The sequence below is a fragment of the Sinocyclocheilus anshuiensis genome, unplaced genomic scaffold (genome assembly GCF_001515605.1).
Source record: "Sinocyclocheilus anshuiensis isolate Anshui unplaced genomic scaffold, SAMN03320099.WGS_v1.1 scaffold1154, whole genome shotgun sequence".
In the NCBI taxonomy this organism is placed as follows: Eukaryota; Metazoa; Chordata; class Actinopteri; order Cypriniformes; family Cyprinidae; genus Sinocyclocheilus; species Sinocyclocheilus anshuiensis.
In genome coordinates, this window is record NW_015542345.1 from 3,735,345 (window position 1) to 3,754,039 (window position 18,695).

The 18,695-nt window shown below is 34.8% G+C and overlaps 2 protein-coding genes across 3 annotated transcripts in view; both read right to left on the reverse strand.

Annotated features, from left to right (window-relative positions):
* LOC107691362 (metabotropic glutamate receptor 6-like) overlaps window positions 1–8,504 on the reverse strand; it is a 20,400-nt gene extending 11,896 nt beyond the window's left edge. The window contains exons 1-4 of the mRNA XM_016489930.1: window positions 8,287–8,504; window positions 6,460–7,072; window positions 976–1,192; window positions 451–586 (exon numbers count right to left, since the gene is read on the reverse strand). Of these exons, the coding sequence (XP_016345416.1) occupies window positions 451–586; window positions 976–1,192; window positions 6,460–7,020 (914 nt within the window). The 5' untranslated portion in view covers window positions 7,021–7,072; window positions 8,287–8,504. The remainder of the gene's footprint in view (window positions 1–450; window positions 587–975; window positions 1,193–6,459; window positions 7,073–8,286) is intronic.
* A 1,313-nt stretch (window positions 8,505–9,817) lies between these two features.
* On the reverse strand, window positions 9,818–15,427 carry LOC107691365 (catechol O-methyltransferase-like). Of its 2 annotated transcripts, none has more exons than XM_016489935.1 (6): window positions 15,138–15,427; window positions 12,412–12,574; window positions 12,030–12,147; window positions 11,044–11,237; window positions 10,765–10,896; window positions 9,818–10,484 (listed from the first exon to the last, which is right to left on the reverse strand). In XM_016489935.1, the coding sequence occupies exons 2-6, from the start codon at window positions 12,571–12,573 to the stop codon at window positions 10,305–10,307; spliced, it is 786 nt and encodes a 261-aa protein (XP_016345421.1). In that variant the 5' UTR covers window position 12,574; window positions 15,138–15,427; the 3' UTR covers window positions 9,818–10,304. The 2 variants fall into 2 exon arrangements, with proteins under 2 accessions (XP_016345421.1, XP_016345422.1); XM_016489936.1 differs by having other exon boundaries at window positions 12,412–12,591.
* Between the last annotated feature and the right edge of the window lie 3,268 nt (window positions 15,428–18,695).

Here is an 18,695-nt window from a genome sequence, read left to right on the forward strand (position 1 = left end):
GTGAGCACCAAATCAGCATATTAGAATGATTTCGGAAGGATCATGTGACACAGATTTGCCATCATAGCATTGCCATTACATTTTATAATATTAAAATGGAATATAGTTTTTTTTATTATAATAATATTGTAATAATATTTCATAATGTTACTGTTCTTACTGTATATGCATTGGTGGACAAATGCATTGCATATATATATATATATATATATATATATATATATATATATATATACTAATTAGATTACTATGTATCATTTTATATTAATTTTAAAACATAAATTTCACTTTGTGGTCCATTCATTTGCCATAATTTCATAATTTCTTCCGAGACTCCTGATATTCCCATTGTAGGGTGATTGATCTGTTCTCTAATCATTTATAAACCCTTTCCAGAGCCATAGCTCCTGCCTCAGAGAGATTCAGAATTACTACTGAAAGACTACTCACTTGATGTCATCTTCATTAGCGAAGATAATAACCCCTCTGGCATTGGATGTCTCCATTAGCCTTTTGATGATCTTGTCAAACTCTCCTGGTCTTGGCTCCCTAGGAATTTTAATAGACTGTGCGATGCAAAGACCTCCTGAATAAAAAAATAAAATAAAAGGATAGATAGTTTTGAAGGACTTGCAGGACGTTAATAAAAGAATGATGATTGCAAGGTCTTTCAACTGAATATGACGTGCAGGTCAGTCTGTAGCATGTCTATCATTACATCTAGGTGACTAATAACTTGTTTACACAGAGAAAATCACATGAGACCTTTATCCTCTGATCATTATCCTCTTTCCTCATCAAATACAACACCAGACGTGTTAAATCCTGGGATAGACTGTGATAAATTCAACTTCAGTTATGGAAAATCAGGGTACTAAAGCACATATATGACCAAACACTTATATACATATTAATGCATTCATTCATTTTTCTTTTCTTTCTTTTTCTTTTTTATATCAATTCAGTTTTAAGTACCTGCTTCCCTGGATATCTGAACGAAAGCATCTACACCACTCTCTCCATAGTTGCCCTCTGATGCCAGAGTAGAAACATAGTTCCAGCCCATGGCTTTGACGATGTCTACCATCGCCTGGGCTTGGAAGGAATCAGGCGGCATGACTCGGGAGAAAAAGTCATAGCGATTGTTGTCACTAAGCTCAGGTGCTGTTGAAGCATAACTGATCTGAGGTATCTGTGAAATGGAAGATACATAACACATCAGCGAGCAACCGGACTCACTTTGCACCTTTTCACATACATGTAGCTGCTGCAAAAATTGTGAACATCATAAATATCTCTGATCTGCAAAACTGATTTTACTGGCTTTTGCAAATAGTTCAAATTCATTTACGCATCAGGATAATGAACATTTTGCTGAAATGCATGTTTTACTGTTTGTATCATTTTGTCTGTTTGCATGTTTGTTCATTAAGTGTTGGGGGTTTATCAATATTTCTGTATGTCACATTGCTACACCAGTAGGTGACGACAAGTAACTGTCTTTTCAGTGAATCATTAAAACATTGGTGACATCCATACAGTAGGCAAAAACAATATGAGTAATATGTCTGGATTCACAGTATTCATAAAAGAGTTGGAGAAAAGTCAGTGGAATTTCACTATCCCACAAGGCCATGGGAGAGGATTTGTGAATGGCACTAAAGCGATGTAACAGATGCTGGTTGGTCACATAACAATACCAATATGATGGATATAGTATGTCCAGATTACATTCATACCATATAGAACATGCTTCTTCAGCGGTTACAAAGTAAGTACTTATTCGAAACAATTACCTACTCAAAGAGTACGCGATTTTGGATGAAGCTATTGTGTTTCATTCAAAACACTGATTCAAATAACAAAATATGTGTCATTGAATCATTCACTTCACCCGTTTGATGAACCCGCAAAAATGCTGATTCAAGTAGAAAAGTCGCATGCAGACTATTTTCGATGGCAGAGCGACAATAGACAAAATAACTGGAAATACTAGGTCTAAGATACTGTCTACACACAAAAACAATTAGTGTAGAAAAATTTCACTCAGTAATTGCAAGTAAATTTCACAAACAATTACAAAGAAATGGAAAGTAACACATTTAATAAAATGTTTTTTAATAAAACACATTTTTGAAAATAAAATAGTGTTGTTTTTTGCATATTCCAATAATCTTTGTTTTATTTACAACTTTGAGTTGAAAAAAAAACTTTTTACATTCTAGGCTGCTCTCTTGTTTATTGAACTGTTGTGTAAAAGAAATATCACACTGCTACGTGATATAGCTAATCATGTCTGAAGATCATCATATTCAGTAGACCAGCACATTTGTTGTAGTAATATTGTCCTAGCAAGTCTCCTACAGCAAAACAACCCTAGCTTTAGTGGTAGTGTTTGCTGTAGCTCATAAAAAGTCCTGGGGAAATACAGATGGCACGAGCTACCACTGTTAAAGCATTTGTTTGTAAAAAAAAAAAGGATAAGAAGATTGATTTACTGTTGTGCTAGTTTCTTAATGATGCAGCTGATGTCATCGGACCAGGCTTTGCGCAGACTAATGTCTGCCGAGCCCGTGTGGCTTAATAAAAGGTTCTTTAAAGAAGCAGGCCAGCGGACTGTGAGGAAAAAAGGTGGATACAGAACGGAGAAGGAGAGAAGAGGGAGAGGACCATTTGACAGATTATCTGGAAGGATTAGAGGGGTTTTAGTCAAATTACGTTAAGCACAGAGGGAGAGAGACAGATCAAGAGACAAGGTTGCCATTTCTCAGCCATAAGCCATACAATATATTTAATTCTACTAGCTGACATGCTACGACAGATTTAAACCGCCCCTCCCCCAGCATACAACATATACATTACAGTCTGTGACCGCCCAGACGCTTGTTACATCTTGCACGAGAAACAACAATATTCAAAGTTTGCAATGCATTCCCCATCCAAATGCAATTCTAAAACATTAGAATGCAAATATACAAAGGAAAATATTGATATAGGAGGTTGTTACTGAAATGTACAGATTTGTTGCTATGCACCATAAACATTACAGCCTTCAAGCCTTTCCACACTTGAGTCATGTCAACATTAACAGCAATCACATGCAAACATTTCCTGGAAGCGTTTCAACATATGTTACCTAAGCATTTATTCTTATGAAAATATGAACATCTGCTTTATTTTGTCATGATCTGACCCTTAAAAGTGACTTTCACTGGTGGCCGGATATAACCCAAAATATTCAGGTTGATTCATCCAGATTAAATAATATTTCTGATTAAGAGAAATTCATTTAAAATACATTTTAGGTTGCCTGACAATTATTATTATTATTATTATTTTAGTATAGGATACTCCATTATTTATTAAAGATTTACAATATAATGATTTTTTTATAATGTTTTTTTGTTTGTTTAAGGAAATTCCAAGTTATTCTTTTAAAAGTGACAGCTTTGCAAGATAAAATCCAATTAAGGGGGAAAAAAAACTCTCATTCAGTTTGTGTATGGCACTTAATCCAATTATACAAAAATCTGCTTAAGGCCGAATGTCATACACCTACCATATGCATCAGATATAGAATGGTTCATGTATATTTATCTATAGAAAGACATCTTGTGTTGTCGTTAAAACAACATTTTCTGGATTTGTGAATAATATTATTAAGAGAATGTGAGACCAAGAGACTAAGTGCCACCCATAAAGGCTGGCTATCTGTCCGTGTCGATCTATGTGCTAAAGGTCCACACTCATTCAGCTAAAGCGACAGAGCAGAAGCTGCTTGTAGCTGATAACAGGGCAGCTGCATTTTTCTGGGCTCATGTGTAATTTCCCATCAGGAGTCTGAGCTGGTGAGTAGGCTTTAATGGCGAGCGGATCCTCCGTAATGCTGTAGTTAATATCTGCCATCCTCAGTTCCTACTTACCAGAACTCAGTAAAGAACATAGACATAAACTAGTATGAAGATCAGAATTTATAGAAAAAGATTCAAGATGGCACTTTGGTGATTACTACATTTTTAATCTCTGTGTGATTTAATAATTGTGGTATGTCCATACACACTGTCCTTTCAATGAATCGATTTAAACTCTTCATTTGCTCCTTTTTGATCATTATTAAAAAAGATTTCATGGAAAACTCTTTGTTTTTATTGTATTATAATATTTCACAAAAACACTGTGCAAATATTGATGTTTATTATTATGCAGTGTTGTATTTTTATTAAATTATTAATTTTATTTATAAGACTTTAAGATTTTAATTGTATTTGACATTTTGCACTAAACATTATGAATCTAATTAGCTGTTTGGTCGAAATGATAGTTTCAATGATGGAAAAAACAACTTGGCATTACACCAGGGTAAAACAGGGTACATTTTTTAAAATAATACAGTATATATCACCATACTTCCACAGCTGATTAATCACAGTACATCAAGATAATTGTTTTGCATTACAAGTTTTCTGAAATGTTATGTTAAAATAGGAAAATGAGGCAATGTCTAAATATGCACTAATTTGCAAATCTGAACACTGGATAACGCCATGTTCGAAATTTTTGTTTAATTTTGTTTACATATTAAAATTATAGGCTACAGAGAGGATTTTAGATATCAGTCCATATATCAGAAAATACTGTCAACAACCAGAAATCTGCTTTAAGGAATTAAAGTAACATATAAATCAGACAAATTATATATGAACAACTCCCTCTGTGGAAACATTCAAAATATAGATAATAAACAAAATAACAAAATAAAGAATAAAACTAGTCATTTGGTGTATATAAGTGTTGTTAAATTGGAGATTTCTGGTTCAGTGAATGAGGAAAAAAGCTTGCTTTAAATATATGTATGCTAATTGAAATATACAGAAGCAAATAGAAAAAGTATAATAAAATAAAAGCATTATTGATGCAAAAGAAGAAGATTAAGAATGTTATGGAAGCAAAAAATAGTCCAAAATCTCATAATTGACCACTACATGAAAAAAAACAATGGCTTTGCCTGTAGTGTTTTGCCTTTCAGAGGAAATATGTAAATATCAAGATTTTTGCAAGTCCGGGTGACATTTTTACTCCAGCAAATACTGTTCATTTGTTAATTTTTAATTTATTCAACTATCTCCAATCTCCTCTTTATCCAATATTATCAAAAGGCTAACAAATTTAGATATAATTGTTTTAGCTATATAAGCCAGCCCTGTTCCAGAAAGTATCACTAAAAGTAATGAATTACCACAGCAAAATATGATTAGGATGCACAAATTCCAGGTATAATGTCCTGAGAGAAACCTAATGGAGCTCTGACTAAGTCACTTTTTGTGAATTATTTATCTTCTCTGAAACTGTGATGACTGAAAATGATTGCAGATAACTCCTGGGTGAGGTTATCAGCTCACGCACAAAAGCACACACAGCCTGGAGCAGTGACCACAAAGAACACTAATGATTAAAATGAATAAATAAAAGAATGATAAAAAGTGGCAGAGGGCTGAATGAAATTGAATGTAGCTCAGGTGTAGGATTTGCAAGCTGAATGATGATCTGAAAATGAGAAGGGATTTGAAATTAAATGACATGCACACAGCATATTTCACCTTCGTGGTTGTCAATGTTTTAAAGACACAGGTCAATGGTGCGCGCAATGCAAAACCGTTTTTCACTTCAAGGAAAATCGGATGCACTCTCTCTCAGAACAAAATAAAGGAAGAATCTATATCGTTTAAGAAGCTCTTGCTGAGAGGCCAGTGAGCTGAAACACCAATCCAAACCTTTTAACAGAATTAGTTATACTTCCTGTAGCACTGGCCCTATCTGCAGCGCTGCAGATTCCAGGCTTGCAGCAACACCATGCAAGAGCTCCTCACAAAACAGAAGGGAATACAATGACAATGATTTCAAATACAACACAAAGGCTCTTTTCTCAAAATTAGCTTTTTTCTCATGCACTGTGTATGAAATCTTCACTTCAATTGCACCAAACTTTGCAGTTTTATTCATATTCTGAAGGTTTTCACAGAAGGGTTTGCTCATTATTACACCCGCCTGATATTTTTTTTTACATTTTATTCCTATAACATGATGATTTTTTTTTTTTTTTGGCAGTTGACAGTATGTTCTGCTTTATGAAGTGATAAAAAGAAATATTAAAATCCTCCCTCAAGAATTTTTGACTTGGCTTTATCCAATGTTCAGATTTCTGTTCTGGAATGTATGCAAATGAGTGCATATTTAATTAGGCAACTCCTCATTTGCAATAAAAAAATTCAGAAAATTTACAATAATACGAAACAATTGTCTTCCTGTACTGTCAATAATAAGCTGCTAGGGAAAGTATGGTGATTTCTAATAGTATTTTTTTTTCACCTGCCTTGAAGCCTTTCTGGAACCTGAAACTGAAGGAATCAACATTAAAATGTAGTCCATTAAAATTAAGTTAGCTAAAAAGATCTCTCTCACCACAAACAGACGAAGAACATTGGCCACCATTATGGACACTGAGCTGGCCGAAGCCCCGATGACCCCTACCACACGCTCTGGTTTTGGGATGATAGGTGGTTCTCCATTGGAACATCGAACATCTGAGTTGTCCTTCTGGATGAGGGCCTGGACAAAGGTGAGGGACTGTTCCAGCGCATATGTATCCCTGGAGCACGTGTCCAGTATCCTGGCACCCAGAGTGATGTTAGGCAGCAGGTCAGGGTCGCTGTTGATCTGGTCTAGCGCATACATCATGGCCTCCATACGATGGATCCCCTTCTCCTTCTTAATTTCCCCACATGGAACACCAGCGGGGCCCCTGGAATGCACTGGAAAAAGGCCTCCCAGAGTGATGTCACCCTCGATCTTTATGGAATGAGGTTGAGTTTCTGAGGAGGCCCAGGTTTCTGGAGTAAATCCCATCATCACTACCCACATGACATGAACCAGGGAGCCCACGTGTTGTCTGGGCGCCCCGCTGATCCTGCGGTGATGACATAGTGATGATGCGTGGTGCTGTGATGTCATAGTTGCTGCCATGCAAGTGGCTGGTTCTACTACAGCACAATGCTTTCTTCTCTACCTGTGTCTCCTATGAAGAAATGAGACAGAAGGTATACATGAAAATATGTATAAAACATACCTTGCGACAACATTGCTTTGCAGATAGAATGTGTGATAGTGCAGCTGAATATTTGACCTCTTGAGCCACACTCACTGATATTATCAAGATTAAATTAAAAACTGCTGAGGAAAACTTTTCAATTAAATATAATAAATGTAATTAAATAAAGTAACTACAGTATATAATATATACTTTATAAAGTAGAATAATTTGTAGAAAGATTTTTAAATGATATAAATGTTAGTTAACAGAGAATGGGAATAAGTATTTTGATTAAAGATGTGATCAATTATGATGCCTATTTATATTAGTTCATTTATATTAATATAAAATCATTTTTACAAATACACATTTTTTCCAGTCCAAAACATAACTTTTATATTTATTTAATTATTTATATCGATTTTTTTTTAACCCAAGGATTTAGGCTTTGATTTCCATTTTTCCCATTCTATTTGTTCCACCAGAAATATTCAACAAATAATGAAAAATGTACCAAACAGCTTGGTCACATATTCATATACCATGGCACATTGATATTGTAAGGTACGTTGGTATTGCCATCATAGCAGTGACCAAAGACATGGTATTACCATGGTATTTTTTTTTTTGTAAGGGTGCATATTGGTTTACATCCTTTATATTTAGTTACACATAAAAACCTACTGACACCATATTCAAGGAATTACAATAGCCTATTTTTATAGGCCTATACCGAAATGCAGAGCATATGTCATTTTATAATTGATTTTACATTTGATTGACCAAGTTCTTCTTATTTTTATAATTATTCTTTAAAGTTATGTTTCAACCCAAAGTCTCTGTCCTCTAGAAAATGAACTCACTTGCTCGTCTTCGCACTCAACAGACCGCTGAGAATAGAGGGCATGTATAGGCATGCATATTAATATTTTATGTAAATTAACTGATACATATTCAGCAACAGGTGAGCGGAAAAAGTGCTATATTTGGATTGAAAGCTGACACAAACACACGCGCGCGAGTTTGATTAAGTGTTTAAGGATTAAGTGTTGAAGGGAACAGCAGCACTAATCCCTCTTAATTATTTATCGCGTTACCTGAACAGACATCTTTACAACATCGTAACATTTTACTTAAATTTACATTCAATATATTGACACAACAATTTTTAATTTATTCGCTTCTTTAAAATGTCTCACCGACTGCTGCTGATGCCAGTGTGCGCCCATCTGGAACTGAAGTTTGATGGTTTTGAAGCGCGACAGTAAACGTCCCCAGCATCCGAGTCTTCAGCTCTCATCTTAAAAATGCCCACAGTCTTCTCACACACTTTTTTTAAAGACAATTTAAACATTCTTTGGATTAAGACGAGATTTTAATATAGAAAGCATTCAGAGTTTAAACTATAAAACGCGGGAAAAAGTGGAATGGCCAAACAGTCTACAAATCACTGTCAAATCCTTTAAAAGCCCCCTCACTCTCTCTTTCCCTCACTCTCTCCCTTTCTCTCTCTCTCTCTCTCTCTCTCACTCCCCCGCTCACTCTCTCTTCCTTGCTCTTTTTCAGTGTGCACTAATGGGCATAGATTGGGATTACCACATGCATGCATTTGAGAAGTCTCTGAGAGAGATGGACCCGTATATATTTTTAATGTGAACACTGCTGGATATAGTTCTCTGCATTCAGACCGTCTGCTTTTACGCAACAATATGGCGCGAGACCATCCTGGTGTCCTCATAACGATTTATATGCTTTGTTTACATTTTGGAATGACTTCTATGTTTTTTATTTATATATATATATATAAAGACAGATAATCTAGTTGACCTCAGGGTCAAGTGTGTTTTTAAATGGTACTGTATAGCCTTACTCTTGTCCATAATACCACCATCACTGAAACACATGGCTGTATGGGCTAATGGGTTTTTACATCCCCAACATACTGACCGACTCGACACTTTGGTCACTTTTCCCGCCCCCCCGGATATCTTTTGCTTTATGTTAATATTTGTTTTATTTGTTAGGTCTAATGAATTATTCAAATACATTAATGTCATTTCTATTAAAATTTAAAGCAAACCAGTGATCGAGTGACAAGTATTCCCTGTCCACAGATCATTTAAGGTGCTTGTAATATTGTCATTTATTTATTAGTGTGCTTGTGGATGAATTGTGTTCAACTATGTGGCTATACTATCCACATTTCATTACTTGATGAAATGGTGTATTTTATTAAGGGATGTTTCATCTATGATAAATCACAAGGTATATTTTAATGGGCTGTAGCATTTAATTTGGAATGCTATTAAAGATTTATAGCTGTCGATTCAACTTGTGGGATATGTCACACTATAAAATCTGAGTGAGCGATCCAAACATAAAATAAAATTGTCTGCTATATATTTATAGTCTTGTGTTTGGAGACAACACTCTCTAGTCATAAATAAATGAATAAGAAACTGTGAATGAAAATGTGTTTTTAGAACTTAGTTAACAAGGGAAATAAGAAAAATAAGAAAAAAATTAATACTACTGTAAAATAGTAACAAAAATATTACCTTTAAAATGTAAATATTATTTAGTTAATAAATAATAAATAAGTTAATAAATGAATGCAAGAAATCAATTAGTAAATTTATAGTACAACCAAAAAACTAGAAAAAGCATACAAGAATATGCACCAAATGTTTTGAAAACAAATTAACAAATAAAACTACAATCCATATACGGTATTATCAGTTCTGCAAAAATACATCAAATTAGCACACTCTAAATGCCATTGTCATTATCATCACTGCTGACATGCATAAATTCATAAACACAAAGGGCATTGTTTCAATTATTACAGAACGACCTTAAAATAACCCACAAAGCCCCCATTTTCTGTACAAATACAAAAATGTCATTGGTATAAAATAGTTAGATTTTTCAGATAAAAATTTCTGGTTAAGCTGTAAGAGGGGTCTGGTCTAGACAAAACCACATTTCATTTAGCCATTTGAAATGTGATCCTACCCTCTAGTGGTACAGAGTGGTAACAGCCTGTTGTTTGGTCAAGTAATATACAAAACTCGTCCTGATTTACAAATTTTAAGTACAATACATCTTGGGGCCGTATGATAATAAACCATTTAAATTATACCTCCTGCTAAGTCTCTTAGAACAAACTCTTAGCAAAAGTCCTCTTTTTAAGCATATGAATCATCCCTGTATATCTCTAGCCCAAAAACACAGACTTCTCCAAGCCATCCTCGGCCTTGGTGTACTCTAAATGGGATTTAAAATAGCAGCTTTTATAGGAAAGGCTATTGCGCACATATTCAAGATAGTCTGGTACTCCCGGACAGATCACATTATCAGCAAGCAGAACGGTGCCTTTCCTTAGCAGACCACAATCCTACAAACAAAGAAGAAAGAAAAAGAGAAGAGTAAAAAATGTTGGATATAAGCTTGGTGAGCAAAAGCGAGAAGAGAATAGTGGCATAGCAGTAAATTCAGGGACTTCTGGACACTTCATCCAAAGCACACATTTACATTTACATCAGTTCTTGTTTTTTCTGGGAATCGAGCCCATGACCTTGGCATTGCTAGTGTCATACTCTATTGTTTGGGCTACAGGAAGAGACACCATAATATCTGAGACTGAATGAGATTGCAGTGGTCAGAATCAAACACACCTCCATTAATTTTGTGTCAGGGAGGTAACGGTGCTTCCAGTGGTCCAGAAAAACAAAATCAAATGTTTCAATTCCAAAGTGCTCCTTCATGCGTGGGATCCAATCTTCAGACGCACCTTCTACAAGCTGGATCTGATGAAGTAATACATTAGCTCAAGGCATGATAAACAAGAAATGAGTCTTATCCTTTTAATATATAGGCTACAAACATAATGTTCAGAGAGTAAATAAGGATGACTGTATTTAAACAATGTGTTTGTGGATGAACAGGGCCCTTACTTTGTCTTCAAGACCCGCCCAGGCGATTACTTGTCGGGCAATTGCAGCATAATCTGCATTGAACTCCAGTGTTATCAGACGAGCTCCAGGAGGAAGGAGTCGAGCAATGCGCACTGTGGAGTATCCACAGTATGTGCCCAACTCTAGGACCTTCTCTGGGTTCAACTCGCTCACCACAGAGTCCAGGATAGAGCCTGAGAATATACACACACAAATATACATAAAAGACAGTTACTGGTTAAATCACAATGTTATAGCCAGCTTAGTAAAAGCTCCACAAATTACTGAATTTGAGTTGATTAAATACAAATATACAGATTCCTATAGAAATACATTTTTATTTTATATTTTTATAACATATTTTAGACATGAAATGGTATGTTGACATTTGGCAGATGTTTTTATTCAGAGCAACTCCCATATAAAAAATATACACTACCATTCAAAAGTTTGGGGTCGGTACATTTTTTTTTTGTGTTTTTGATGGAAGTCTCTGATACTCACCAAGACTGCCATAAACCATAAAACTAGCCATATTGTGAAATACATATTTTTATTTTTAAATATTTTTAAATGTAATTTATTTGGGTGATGGCAAAGCTGAAATTTCAGCAGTCATTACTCCAGGCTTCAGTTTCACATGATCCTTCAGGAATCATTCTAGTTCAAAAGAACAGCATTGTAGTAACATCATTTTGTAACAATGTAAAAGTCTTTACTGTCACTTTTAATCAATTTAATGTGCCACAGTTAAATAAAAGTTGTTGTTTTTTCTGGCCTCAAACATGGCAGTATTCTTTGTTAAATGGTAAAAATTACATAATTAATAAAACCCTTTCCCTATTTTGGAGCAACCATAATAAGATATGAAAGAATATATATATATATATATATTTTATTATTATTTCTTTGAGATTTTGTCCTGAAATTCTTGAAGAAAATCATTTGACAAGAGATAAAATGTAAATATAAAACAGTGCTCTGACCTTTCTCATCTCCAACGTTCATAGCCCATTCGCTGTGTCGGCAGAAATGATCAATGGCCGAGATCACACTCTGGGGGTCACCTTGCGTTGCACGTTTCCTTACTGCTTTCAGCAGACGCTATAGTCACAACAAAGAATAAAGAGGTCTGGTGATGACTTTGCTTACACGTTTCCTTCCTGCTTTCAGAAGACGCTATAGTCACAACAAAGAATAAAGAGGTCTGGTGATGACTTTGCTTACTTTATGGGCCTCAAAAGTCTAACATAGTTCAACTTCCTCAGTCTTAAGATCCCATTGTCCATAGTTGCAAATAAAGAACAGAGGTACACGTTGTAATTTTGGTGATAGAAAGCTGTGTTTAACCAGGACTGATTGAGTCACCTGTGGTCGAGTTGATCTGGTCAGAGTATCAAGAGCACGCTCAACGATGACGTCGTGCCAGAGTAACGCCAGACTGCCATTGAACTGCACAGCAGTGGGGATGAGCCAGGAGTACAACACGTATAAAAGCACTGTGGCCCCGACACACCAGCACAGCAACATACTAGAGCCAGACACAGATGTATAAACCTTTATAATACATTCAAATCAGGTAATTAATTGAATTAAGCAAATAGTTTTGTACGGTACAGATCTAGTGAATTAGCTAAAAAAAAAAAATCAAATGTAAATTCAAAGTGTTTGCACTGCACTTATTGAGTACTTTATAAATGACTGAAATGTGTTATTATTTAATTTAATTGTGCAGCCATTGCTATGTAAAAATGACTATTTTTGACATATCAGTACAAACTGAAAATCAGTACTACCATTCACAATTTGGGATTGGCAACATATTTTTAATGTTTTTTGAAAAAGAGTTTTCTGCTCACCAAGACTGCATTTATGAGATCAAAAACAGAGTAAAATTGTCAAATATTATTACAATTTAAGACAGCTATTTTGATCCTTCTGAAATCATTCTAATATGCTGATTTGGTGCTGAAGAAAGATTTCTAATTGTTATCTATGTTAAAACCAGTGGTGCTGCTTAATATTTTTGTGGTAAAAGCGATACAGTTTTGATGAATAGAAAGTTTTAAAGAACAGCATTTATTTTACTGTCCTTACTTTTGATTTGATTTGTCAATTTAATGCATCCTTGCTGAATAAGTTTTAATTAAAAAAAAATCTTACTGACCCCAAACTTTTGAACAGTAGTGTACATCAAGCAATATTAAGAATTATGTCAGCATAAGCCAGGGCTGATTTTTTTTCCATCCCTGCAAGTTTTTTATGTGAGCCATGCTTCACTGAGGTTCTATAATGAACCTTTCAATGAAACTGTAAAACAATGTAACTATAAAAAATGCAATTAAGCCAGATATTGCCGTGCACCCCTGTCACTGTCTGTGTAAATTAAGTGTTATTCTATCATCTTTCAAGACAGCACACACACACATACACACACATAACACCAATATATCCAATATGATTAGGCTGTCTGATTACTCTGGTACAGCGTAGGTCTGTACTGCTGCAGGTCATGAGATGAATTAATATGGAAATTAATGTTCTCATTCAGTGCTGTGCTTTCATCTCTCCAGTCATTCCTCTATTGTCATGGTCTAATGAGATGGGTGGTTACTATGCAGCAAATAAACCCTGCATTGAAAATCTCTCTCATGTGATTATTTGGTTGCATTTACATGTTGCTGTAGCTCACTCTGTCCATAAGGCAGTTTGGGATCTATGCTTACTGTATTTTTCACCAAATGCAGACTTTGTTAGCACGAGAGGTTGCTTTCAAAAATATGAAAATTTTTTACCAATCTCAAACTTTTGAACCACACGGTAAAGATTGAAAATCCAGCATTCACTTCATTGAATGAATGAATGGAGAATACAGGGTGGTCTCTAACTCCACTCCTACTTTGTAAATCACATGAAATGTAGGAGCCTTTCCACCCCAACACCATTCTAGGAATCTTTGTTGCTATGTATTTTGCTATTTTAAAACTAGAAGAATTGGTGTGCTAACAAAAACACAATTTATGTGTTTTTTTTTAGTTGCTTTTCAGTGATGGGACTTCTTCGGATATTTTTTGTTGAAAGGAACATGTGCTTTTTCACAAAAGAAGTTCTGTTAATAATTGATTTGTTAATAAAGAAGAGTAAACTAGTCATGGAGAGTAAGAATTGCAACTCTAAAGTGGGATTTTAAAGTTGCATGGCAACAAGATCAAGGTTAAGAGCTATTAGACAAAGAGTGTGGCACCCTTGAGAGAAAAGGGTGCTTTTCAGTAGCCTGCTTCTCAGGCTTTCTTCAAATATAAACACAAATGTAGCTGGGGTCTGGAGTGGAATGCAGAGCTCAGCCCCTTTGCAGGACAGCCATTGTTAGTGAGAAAATCCTCTCAAATGGGTGTTGGAAAGGAATGAGTGAAGCACAGAGTCTGGCTTTCACAAATGCACTGCTGTAAATATATACCAGTGAACATATGTAATGCATTGGAAAAGTTCTGTATATATTCTGCTAATTGCACACAGCAATAGCAAGTATCACAGCAATCATGTTAAATAGCACCGGATTTAATTCACGTTGACTAATTTTGCCACATATTAATTTACAGTGAACAAGAAATGCAATACACTGAAACAGACTGAGCACAAAAGAATCTGGTGATACTGAATCAAAAGTACATGCTGTCTTCAGTGATCTGAAAACATGATAATTGTTATCAGCTGACCAGAAAACACACTGTGAACCGTTTACTAAACTAGATTTAACCTAAATGGAGTTCCAATTTTAGATACAAGCCAAGAAAACATCTACAAAACTGAGCAAAACACACCGACACAGAATAATAAAAATATAGCTATTCAAATATTAAAAGAGGCTAGAAAATGGGTTATACTCAATGTAATATTATTATGAACATATAACATGTATTCATTAATAAGAGACTGTACAATAAAAGGACACCTTCCTAAACAAATACAATGGAACTAAATGATAAAGCAGTACTGTGTAACTGCAAACACATAATTCAATAAAAATTGCAGCAAGTGACATAAATGAGAATAAATGACCATGTAAGAATAAAAGATAGAGAGAAAACACTTACTTTTGATGAGGGCCTCTCTTTTTACCTCTTACAAAATGGAGCTTCTGTTAAACCGAACATGCAAGGCTTCAAATGCACATTCTACTGATCAGCTGTGCCCTCTCTCTCTCTCTCTCTCTCTCTCTCTCTCTCTCTCTCTCTCTCCGCTCACCCTGTAATAGGCTCTCTAAACTTTTCTGGGTAGATTTGAGCAGTGAGGAATGTCTGGCCGTATGTCTTTTGGGTGTATTCACACGTCTTGTTTGGTTCGATTGAATCGAACTCAAGTTCGTTTCCTCCTTTGGTGCGGATCTTTTTGGCAGGTGTGAATACAGCAATCGCACTCTGGTGCGGACCAAACAACCGTAACGAGACCCAGCTGAAGAGGATGACCTTAAGCACACGTGTGGTTTTGTTTACAGTTTCTGGTTCACTTGCAAAAAGGGCAGTGTGAACAGGGCCGCTGGCCAAATGGGTGCCCTGAGCAGAATTGTATTGTTGTGCTCCCTCCCCCAAATTATGGATGCGAAAAAAATAAATAAAAAGAAAAAACACCTGCTGTAGGGGTTAAAATAGAACTTTAATAAAATATAAAAGTAAATAAATAAATTATTCAATTTAATTTAATAATTAATTAATTAAATTGTATTATTCACAAATTACAATTGTAGCTCTAGACAGTTACCTATTGCTATTATTTTATACAGTTGTCTGATTGATTTTATAGTCTCAAGCATTCAGAAATCACACAAAAGAAAATTAAGCAGATTTACGATAAAAGCATGGTAAATTTTTGTAAGGGTTGTGATGTCCACATGTTTTTGAAGATAGAAGCTGTAACATTTCTATCGCAAAAAGGTGGCCAAAAATGAAAGATTATGTGAATATTTGAATTAGCTTAAATGTTTGGTCAATATTAAAAGACTTGATAGTCCTGTAAGTGTAACAGCAGCAATAACCAGGCCTTTGGCGCCCTTTACAGGCATTTGTAATAATATGTAATGTAAATATCTAAATTGATTATTTTGTATTAGGCATTATGTATTTTAACAGTGTTTTTCAATGAAACCATATAATTATTAATTAACCAATCATTATTGCCTCATTGTTTTTATATCATGCATTTTAAGTCATTTTAAAGGCTGTTGTTGGCTTAGGTCTGTTTTTATAACCACAAAAAATATTTTCGAAATACTTCTTTGTAAACTATTATTTGAAGTAAAAAAAAAAAAATAAATAAATATGGTTAATTTGTGGTTACCATCCATGGCTACAAGAACCATGTTTATTTTTTTAACCATGTTTGTTTTATTCGTAGTAAAACCATGGCTAATTTTCGTAAGAGAACATGGAAACTCAGAGAGAATATTAGATGTGTTGTTGGTGGTAAAATTATTACCGACATTAAAACAGGTTATTAACGTCAACAGCCTAAAAAGATTCACAGGATTATAAATGTACCTGAAAGTGTTTCACGGGCTTCTTTTTCATCTTTTTTTTCTTTTCTCGGCGCTGGATTGCTGATGTCTTTTCACGGGCGTAGTTGTCAATCAATTATCATTTGCATTCAGCCGCAAACTCGTGGCGAGCGGTCGCGGCCTCGGATGTGTCACGTGTGCTTAGCCTGCTGCCTGCGTAAGCGTTGACCGTGTTCATGTTCATGTTTAGATTTTTATTTATGTATATGTATATGTTAATCTTAATATTAATATAGAACGAAAGTTTTTTTTTTTAGCTACTGGGATGGTGCCCCCCCGGGAGTTGGTGCCCTATGCAAACTGCGTACTCTGCGTATAGGGAGCGGCGGTACTGAGTGTGAAGGCGAACCGCACCAAAAAAAAAAACCTTCGACATTGTACAGGTGCATCTCAATAAATTAGAATGTCGTGGAAAAGTTCATTTATTTCAGTAATTCAACTCAAATTGTGAAACTCGTGTATTAAATATCCAAACTAGGCCAGGGATCAAAAACTGACATGGCTGTGATGCAGCTGCATGTGGTTGGCAGCAAACAAGCTAGTTCACCTCAAATTGAATGTTGTCAGAGACTCACTCTCATGTCGTTTCAAACCTGAATGGCTTTCTTACATCTGTGTAGCAAATAAATATATTGGAACAATCTTCAGCAGAATTTTCTCAAAATAGCAGTTCATAGTAATGTTACACAGAAGCTCCAAAAATAGCACCGTAAATAAAAGACCTAAACTAAAAGCATCGAACAATATTCCAATAATTAGTCTTCTGTAGTCATATATTTTCATGTGAACTGTTCGTTTAAAACAATGGTCTCAAGACAGACACTGTAATATCTTGTATAGAAAATACAAATGTAGTCAAACCACAAAGTTTAGTTATTTTTACCCGCGCAGAAACCAAATGCACATTAAATGGAGCTCAAATAAGCCCTCTGGTGGCTTTAAAGGGATAGTTCGCCAAAAAAATGAACATTCTGTTAAGTTGTTCCAAACTTGTATGATCTTCTTTCTTCTGTTCTCACAGTATTTCTTATTTTCATTTAGCTTAACTTGATGTACTATAATGGCTAAACTAAAACTGAAATAACATTTTTTTTTTAAATAAAAACAACAAAAACTTAATGACAAAAACACAGTAAACAGTAAGAGCAACATAGAGAACATGTGACAACCTTCCTGGGTATTTCCACATAAAAAGGCCACCCAAGCTCCTCTTAAACCATTTAGAGCCATTCAACACACACACACACAACTCCTGCACTAAAAACAGCCCTGATCAGTCATAGAAATGATACCATACTAACTGAAGGTCAGTTTTTTCAAACTTCTGAACAAATATTGAATGTTTCTCCCATTTGTATTGGACACTTTTATGTGGACAGGAAAGCACTTCACATATTATTCTCCATTCCTGACAGAGTAAGTTCTTATGCCAGAATTAGAATTGATGTTAAAATTGAAATTAGCAACAGGCATTATTCACAAAATAATCACTATAAGCCAGTATTATGCTAAAATAGTGCTAAATTTGCTAAATTGTGTGCAGTTCTTTGATTTTTTTTAAACAAGATCAATTTATTTGAGATATTTTTACAGTAAAGGTCATTTTAAAGATAAATTTGAGAAGATAAACCTTACCAAATTTTATATGCTTAAAGTTCGTATATGCTTAAAACATGATATTAGTTATTCAGAAATTATAATGAACTGTAAATGGATTTGGATAATAGATGAAGCATATTTTAAAGAGAGCTGTCTGTGCAGTGATTTGAATTCTGAATTGCTGGAAAAGATTCCAACACATTCCAAGTGTTCAGTGGACGTGGAAGTGATGTGACCAAAGATTAAAGCAAGGAATGTGAACTGAACAGCTTTACATGTTAGCCCAAAATTGTTTGTGCTTACAAATTGCATTGTGATTAAAATATTAATTTAAGTATGAATCTTTACATTTTAAAAAGAAGCCACACAATGTAAAAAAAAATGTAACTTTGTATCATGGTCTTTATTATAATTTTTTTTGTATCAACAGAATATGGCTGATATGAAAAATGTATATCAAAACAAAACAATGGAAAAGGTTTATAAAAAAAAAATCAAGCAA

Bases quoted from the DNA above. Each gene is read 5' to 3' on its own strand.
- LOC107691365 (XM_016489935.1), bottom strand. From the start codon at position 12,573: ATGTTGCTGTGCTGGTGTGTCGGGGCCACAGTGCTTTTATACGTGTTG. The intron at 12,148-12,411 runs GTGACTCAATCA...TTGTGACTATAG, and splicing joins CCAGATCAACTCGACCACAG to CGTCTGCTGAAAGCAGTAAG. The intron at 10,485-10,764 runs GTGTGTTTGATT...CTTTGTTTGTAG, and splicing joins CTGACACAAAATTAATGGAG to GATTGTGGTCTGCTAAGGAA.